Raw genomic sequence first — 7,864 nt, 5'->3', positions numbered from 1 at the left:
GCCAGACGTCTAGCCAGCTCGATGGCTTTATTGGACCGCGTTTCTTCCTGCTCTAAAGTCATTATTCGTAGCCCACAAGTTGGACAATAAATTACAAATCGTGAGGTCTTTATTCGGCTTATACTTTTATCTTAAATCTGTTCTATATAAAAAGGGAAATTTGCTTTCAAAGTAATCCCTTCCGATTAATTTGTGATGAGGAAATTATTATTTTTTCTGTCCTTCCTTTGACGTATTTGTCTCTCTTTGTGTGTGTGTGTGTGTGTGTGTGTGTGCGTGTGTGCGTGTGTGCGTACTGATCCAGAATCAGTCAGAGTATCTTGGAATGGGAAGATGTTTTATATACAAGTCAAAACAACACACACGTCATCTTTCCTTGAGGATCATGAACAAATGCTATAAACACATGTTGGTGAACTCTCTCTAGTTTGTCTCGTTACAAATTCCTGCAATGATTTTAATGTTCAATCTGACGCCCAATAATAAACTATAGATGGTCTAAAAAATGAAAACGACATTTCAGACATGAAATGTGCGACATGGCCGCAGCGCATTCAGAGGTGGTCCTTGCCGCTCCTCTCTCTGTTCATCTTCTTCATTTTCATCCTCCTGTTCTGGAACCAGATTTTTACTTGTCTCTCTGTTAAACTCAGAATGCGGGCGACCTCGTAGCGTCGATCTCTCGTCAAATACATGTTGTAGAGGAACTCTTTCTCCAGCTCGAGAGTCTGATATTTTGTGTACGGGCATCGCTTCTTTCTTGTTGAGCGTGCGTGAATCCAATTTGCTGCAGGATTGTCTGGAAAAGCAAGAGGAGACATAAAGTCACGATACCAGGGTGTTGTTGGTTCTAAACCTCATTTCAATAACGGCATGTTGTTGGAGTTCTGTCGGGACATTGGTCACGGTGTTCCAGAGAACGACACGACGCGCACAAACAATAAAACAACGTTTATCATTAAATCTGCGTCAGGTAAATCCCATCGTGGGTCTATGTCGGTGTCCCGTGGCAGGACAAACCCCCCCAGAACCCCCCCAGGGCGGGTTTTTCCCGTTTCCGAGCCACGGTAAAGTAGCAGACACTTTTATGGGTTAGTAAAACCTCCAGTTTTACGCGCCCGCAGCTCGTACAGTTCTCCGGGCTGTAAATCAACATGGGCTGCTTCGTTGACTTACTTGGGTCAAGTTGTTGTTGTTTCTCCTCTTTCGGCTCGCTGTTGCTGGAGAGCTCACTTCCACTGTGCTCTTTGCTCGCTTTCTCTGGACATTCGGACATTGCGCACGCGAACTGATCGGCGAGCGGCCGAGCCTCTGCCTCCAACGCGGCGCCTTCTGCAGCTTTCGGCGGAGCGACTTCGGGCTTGGTCCCGTACGGTCGACTGCCGGAGTGAAATCCGGCAAACGAAACGTGGTTGGAGATGGGCTCCATCCAGGAACGGACGCCTACATATCTGCCGTCCGCGGCGGGGACGTGCGGCTGGTGGTGGTGGTGCGCGTACGGGTGATAAATCCCCTGCGGATGCACCGAGGACCAAGACGAGGAGAAAACGGCGGATTTTGGTCCAAAATTGCAGGAGGAGAAGTCTGCGTTGTCTCCAGCACCTGACGGCCTCTGGGCCAGCATGTGCGGAGCCTGGATGAAGCGCGCACCGTACACGTCGTCCGGCTCCTGCCCCATTATAGCGTCAACATAGCAGTTACTGAGAGTGCCACCGGTAGACATTTTGATCTCTTCCTACTCATATAAAAGGGTTGCACTGTTAGGGGAAGCTTCCCTCTATGAACAATCATAGTATTTTTGCTGGCCTGCATCTACTGGGATTGGTTACATGGATCACGTGGTCATATTTACCAATACCGCGAGTAAATCAATCCTGCCCTTGCGCGCTTTCTTTCCCGGTCAGGTTTAATTTAGCTTTTCATTTCACAAATAATGAAAATCTTCACCAGATGACTGGAGGAAGAGAAGAAAGCGGCCGCTCTAATTCATGTTAATGATTTCTTTTTCTGTTTTTCATGTGCGCGTGCGTGGCTGCAGGATGTTGGAGTATTGAAGCAAAAAGGAGAAGAAGAAGAAAGTCACTATGTTAGTGTTTGAGAAAACGCTTCTAATATTGTCCTTGTACCCTCAATGCTAATAAAATAGTTTATAGACTTATGGAGTGCTCGTAAAATAGATGTAATAACATGTTGTAAAATAGCCTCACAGATGCCATTTCCGTTCACGAAGCAGCGAATCCAGCCTGACCAGAAGGAGGAAACATGTTTTCTTGGCTCGGTTTAATTTTTAAAGCCAAGTAGGAAACGGCAGTTGTGAAATGATTGTATTCATTGAAAAGAGAGCAATAATGTCTTTATGCATCAATAAATGTTTTATGAGGTGCGTGTGCTTATACATGCCGCGTCAATAAAATAAAGAGGCTTTGGAAAAGCAAGATCCTTTTTGTGCGTTACCAAATGAAACTTTATTTCTATCCCGAATAACTTGTCTTTTATTAAATGAATGTTTGCTCCTTGTACTGATCTGAGGACGTCTGAGGCCTGCATGGTAAAAAGGTAACGTTGGATTCTATTGAAATGTCATTGAATCTCAATCCATGATCTTATTTTGGGCTTATAAGGAAACGCAACGTGGATCTGCGGCCCGCTGCTGCAGCGTCACTAACCCCGACTGCTCCATTAGTTTAGTCTCAAACCGGCCTGGAAATTAAAGCAACAGCAAGTTTATTGAATTATCTTTCACAGCCCCCTCCTCGTCGCGCCGCTTCTGGACGCCAACGCACAGAAACGGCAACCTTTGTGTGCTCCATTTCTCAAATATCGTTCTCGTGGTGCAGTTTGGCGTGAAGGTCCTCAGATGTATTCAGACAAAGCAGTCGGTCCTAAAACAGCCAGGCTGCAGAATCTTAATAGTTTAAGGCTTTTAATTTTGAGCATAATTAAGGATTTGGAGAAATTGGAAACACATGTTTGGATCAGCTTTGGAATACCCCCCTCCACCCCCCCCCCGCCCTTGCTGTGAAGTGAAACGGGCTCTTTAATGACACGGACTTTCCTGATTGTTCATCCTACGTAAGATTTTGAAGCAAATAGTCCCTGCGTCAGTTTAACTGCCCCGCAGGTTGGACGGGGTGAGATGGGGGGGGGTGTATCTGTGAAGCAGTGGCAACACAAACAGAACCACAACCAGCTTATTAGACCATTTATTTCAACATACATGCCACGAACATGCAACAAATTCACATTTAATATCGATCCCCGTCAGTTTAAAGAAACATTTCACTATTGAGCAAATGAGTTGCACTCACTGTGACACAAATGCGCGTACACGACAATCTAGTGCTTCGTGAGTGAAGTCGAGGAACGCTACGAACATCACGACCCAGAAGGTTCGAGTCCCCTTTCAGCAGCAGGAAGAAATCTGTACAATAATTTAAGACCAAAAAGTGTCGCCCTGACGAAATAACAGAAATAATACACAAACACTCACATTATCTTAGTCAGTTTCGTTGAAAATGAAGATAAACGTTCGACGCCAACAAGTACCAAACAGAGGATGAAGAAGACTCGTTCTTCATCTTCATTCCACGCGAGCTCACGAGAAGGTGAGATTGGAGGTCAGTTCACGGATGCGGTTTTCCCTGCTCATTTTCTTCAGTTTCATCCTGCGGTTCTGGAACCAGATCTTCACCTGTCTGTCGCTCAGGTTGACGCCTCTGCTGATCTCTAGGCGGCGCTCTCGGGTCAGATACATGTTGAACAGGAACTCCTTCTCTAACTCCAGGGTCTGGTGCTTCGTGTAGGGGCATCTTTTCTTTCTCCCACTTTTTGCAGTGAGCCAGTTGCTTGTTCGCGGGTCACTCTTGCAGTCTGTGAAAAAAGACAATAAAAAGAATAAAAAAAAGATCAGAGACATGCTCAGTGTTTCAGCCCTGGGGTGGGATTTAAGGTTGAGGAAAGTCTCGTCTGCTCATTTGGATTTTACATTTGGGAAATAACACACAATGTGTTATTAGGCACGTACGTGCACTGCTAATTTAATAGACTTGAAAGAAACCCCATCTGATTAAACCGCAAAGGAATTAACACATCTCTCCACAGAATGGAACATCGTAAAAAAAACCTGCTTTATAATGCTCCAAACGTATTCATGTGAAATATTATTATTATTATTATTATTATCGATTTGAATTATGTAATTCAAAACTAAGCAGAATAACAAATGTGTAACAAAAAAACAAATGAAAATGTGCATTTATGCAACAATCACTGGTTGTCAAACTTTACATTTCTAGAAAATAATCATCTTAAAATAAGAAAAATAGGACGCAAAAACCCCAATTTATTTAGAAATGATACCCAACTGAATTTAGATGTCTGAGGAAACGGATCCATCCTGCTGCAGAGCGGATCCATTGTCTGTTCTGCAGCCCGACGGAGACTCCCATTAAACATTACGACTTTCGGGTTGTTTGTGTTTTATTCTTGGCTTTATGATGCTGGAGGCTTCTCGCCACAAGATAAAAGCTTTCGTTGTAGCCGACCAACCTTTCCCTTCCCTTTGAGGCTCAGGGCTGCGCGCAGAGGCTTCCGCGGAGCAACGCGTCGCCACCGGGCTGGGCTCGGGATCCGGGCTTCCTGCGGGCTTCGGTGTCCTTGACGTTTCGGGCTTTTGCGGGACGTCCTCCCTTTTCTTTTCCACCTCTGTGAAATGTGAAGAGGCCGTCGACGGCTGCGGCTTCGGGGGGACCCGGCTGAGTTGCATCAGCGTTGGGGTTGGACTCGGCGGCTCATGGCAGTAGTTTTCCTGTTGTTTCCCGTTCGCATAAGTTTGGCTCAGTCTAAAATATCCCGGGACCGGGATCTCGGGACCGTCACCTGCACAAGACTCGGGGATGACGTTGGAATACGCGGGGACCTCTGGCGGGCTGACCTTTTGTACCCTCTTATCGGAAAACATGCAGCAGTTACTCTCTTCCTTTATGCTCTGGGAGAATGTATAGTTTGCGCTCTGGTTGGACGCCTCTATCCTGCAGGGTCTGTTCGGATCCGTCCAGTTATCTATCTGAGGAATGTACGAGTGCACGTTCATGCCCATATTTTGGTGGTTGACCTCCCCTCTTTTGCCGAAAGACGGCATGAGTCCACAGGTTTGCATTCCGTAAGTCCCCATTTCTGAGCCAGACGGCATGTACATGTTGCTGTTGGAGTAAAAGCTGTCCGACCTGCAAGCACCAATTAAAGAGTCCACGAGGAAGCTGTTCGCCGCCGGAGCGCTACTGGGGAAGGACATTTTGGGGGGGTACGTTCTTTAGAGAAGAGAGATGTCCTTTGTAAGATGACATATCGAGGAAAAACAATCTCCGTGAAAGTCAGGATGCCTCCAGACCACATGACAAGCCCACCAATGAGATTTGAAAATGGCCTTGGACGCAGCCTCCTCTCCCCCCGTGCACGCGCTTGCACTGCGGATGCAGACGTGGTCAACAGCGACCCCTACGACACGGACTTGAAACTGGCGCACAGTTTGGTGAGAGGCTGTGCGACAAAAATGGAACAATCACATCCGATCGCATGATTGAAGGACGTCGGAAGACACTTTGTTTGTCTAACTGCGCGACAAGTGAAGCTGGGAGAGAGTTTAAAGTGCAAAATGCTGCAAAGCAAAGTCTCGTGGAAGACAGACTGTGCGCGTGGGTGTGAAATGCTGCATGTATATAGGCGACAACTGCAGGCTGAAAGAATGTAACCCCCGCCATGGAGGCTGATTGTTTTATTCATACCTCCAAGGTCACTGACGGAAGAGCCCGTCCGTGTTTGTCTCGGATATCTTTCCTTCTGTAATTTAAAATCAGAGCGAAACAAAACAATAAAGGTGATAAAACAAGCCTGCAACTGTTTGCTCTATTATTTTTCATTATTTGCGTTATTCATGGTTTATTTAATTGGTGATAATTTAAAGTTTATGTATTTTAAATCACCAAATCATTCATTCGTGCACGATGTCAGCACTGAAATAAGAACTGAATTTTAATTCTGGCTGCAGGATTCGCAAATTAAATTATTAAGAACTTCAAGTTCCGGATGCAGAAGGATCAAAATTACAGCCCTGCAAGGATTAAATGTGGGTTTGGAATAAACTCCACTTCAGACGGATGTAAAACTGTTATTTATAAGTTGTACGTCCTATTAAGCAGGATAACCTTGTTTGTGTTTTATCACAGGTAGATTTGGTGAGTGTTTCCGTCTGTTAGAAGGCAAAGAAAAGGGCTAACCCGAACCCTAACTCAGTACCTGTTAGGATGAACAGCACAAACCACAACAGCACTCTGCAGCTGAAATTATCCATCGGCCGAAAAACAGAAGCCAGGCCACAAAGTAAATTAAAATAAATAAATTAAAATTAAATCTTTAGTATCTTAATAGCAGTATTCAGATCATTTGATCGTGAGGACGTGTAAAGAATCCTGTCTTCTCTTCAAAGCTATATTTTATTTACTGCAATAACAGAAAATATTAAATCTTCATTAGATGCCGGCGTTGACAAACCAAAAGCTCTGACTAAACATAATTTAACGCAGTATGTGTTGAAAGGACATTCGTTTAAACAAAATATATTGTTATATTAAATGATTAAAGTATAGCAGTTAATTAAAATACCGCTAGATAAGAGAGCGGCTGGCTGCGACCTCGAGAAAAGTATCTTAAACATTAGACTATCGCTGTTAATCGTGAAAGGAGAAAACGAATAATAATAATAATTATTATTATTATTATTAGTCTGCCCTCAATAATAATAATAAGTATTATTATTATAATTATAATGATGATAATAATATACGATTGTTTCAGGTAAAACAGGAGCTCGACACTTCACCGACCCATCATCCTTTATTTTGGAGCAACTCTCGAATTTATTTACTGAGCAATATTTTAGTACAAAAAGCAAACAAGTGCTGTGAAATGAAATGAAAAGACATTTATTGCATATTTACATTATTAATCCAAAGACTTCAGCGACCTTCAGAGACCGAGGTTTGTATTTTCAAGGTTAAATGAGTGGCGCTACAATCTGTTTTAATGTGGCGCGCCTTTTTCAAAGGACAGAAGATCCAGGATCAGCCGAACCAACAAATACAGAAACTCGCGTTCTGTTGGATGGTTCTCCACAACAAATGTGATTTAGGGAGGAAAAAATAAAAGAACATTCTATTGAAAACGGAACGTTTCTCCAGGCTTCGTGAACGCAATTAAAATTAGATTAAAAATAAACCCGCGTTGAAGGTATTATTAGTCCACGAGTGGATTTTCATGCTGGGCAGATTTTAAAATTGTCTTAACTCTGCATTTCCACTGGTACCCGAAGCAGCAAGTCTGCCCTCATGTGGATACACCGAGCAGCAGTCGGTAACGTGATCTCACTGCAGGACATGATGCCGACCCAATTAAACGGTTAATGAAGCCTCGGTCCTCTAATGGCTTTGGGGGAATAATAAGCATTAAACCATCTTCAAACTTTGTTCATAAAGCAAAATAAAACAATTGTTGCTGCAAGACATAAGTATCAGCTGCCTACGTCACATGAATGATCAGTAAAGCAACTGCGTTCATTCACAACGTTGCTTTACTTGTTACAAAAATAGCACAGATAAACAATGGAGGAAAATAAATAAAGCGCGAAGGTCGGATGACTTTAATACTCGTTACTAGACAACGAGGGAAACGATCACCTGCGTCAAGCTGGAAAACGGCCTCATTTGATCGGAACGGATTTAGACGCGTCAAGGACATTATTTAAATTTAGAGAACTAGAATAGCAGTAAAACGTGAAATGTGACTTATCCGTTCAGTCCTCCACCGCATC

At 43.7% G+C, this 7,864-nt stretch overlaps 2 protein-coding genes across 2 annotated transcripts; both read right to left on the bottom strand.

Moving 5' to 3' along the window:
- Positions 1-320: 320 nt before the first annotated feature.
- Positions 321-1,748, bottom strand: hoxd9a (homeobox D9a). The gene is made up of 2 exons (XM_068746176.1): positions 1,177-1,748; positions 321-799 (listed from the first exon to the last, which is right to left on the bottom strand). The coding sequence occupies exons 1-2, from the start codon at positions 1,721-1,723 to the stop codon at positions 555-557; spliced, it is 792 nt and encodes a 263-aa protein (XP_068602277.1). The 5' UTR covers positions 1,724-1,748; the 3' UTR covers positions 321-554.
- Positions 1,749-3,214: 1,466 nt separating this feature from the next.
- Positions 3,215-5,293, bottom strand: hoxd10a (homeobox D10a). The gene is made up of 2 exons (XM_068746334.1): positions 4,549-5,293; positions 3,215-3,870 (listed from the first exon to the last, which is right to left on the bottom strand). Exons 1-2 carry the CDS (start codon positions 5,291-5,293, stop codon positions 3,596-3,598), a joined length of 1,020 nt encoding a protein of 339 aa, XP_068602435.1. The 3' UTR covers positions 3,215-3,595.
- Positions 5,294-7,864: the final 2,571 nt, after the last annotated feature.

This window comes from Brachionichthys hirsutus, chromosome 12, assembly GCF_040956055.1.
Source record: "Brachionichthys hirsutus isolate HB-005 chromosome 12, CSIRO-AGI_Bhir_v1, whole genome shotgun sequence".
Classification (NCBI taxonomy): domain Eukaryota; kingdom Metazoa; phylum Chordata; class Actinopteri; order Lophiiformes; family Brachionichthyidae; genus Brachionichthys; species Brachionichthys hirsutus.
This window is presented reverse-complemented; position numbering and strand designations above follow the sequence as displayed.

Bases quoted from the DNA above. Each gene is read 5' to 3' on its own strand.
- hoxd9a (XM_068746176.1), bottom strand. From the start codon at position 1,723: ATGTCTACCGGTGGCACTCTCAGTAACTGCTATGTTGACGCTATAATG. The intron at 800-1,176 runs GTAAGTCAACGA...TTGCTTTTCCAG, and splicing joins ACAACAACAACTTGACCCAA to ACAATCCTGCAGCAAATTGG.
- hoxd10a (XM_068746334.1), bottom strand. From the start codon at position 5,293: ATGTCCTTCCCCAGTAGCGCTCCGGCGGCGAACAGCTTCCTCGTGGAC. The intron at 3,871-4,548 runs GTTGGTCGGCTA...CTTTTTTCACAG, and splicing joins GCCTCAAAGGGAAGGGAAAG to ACTGCAAGAGTGACCCGCGA.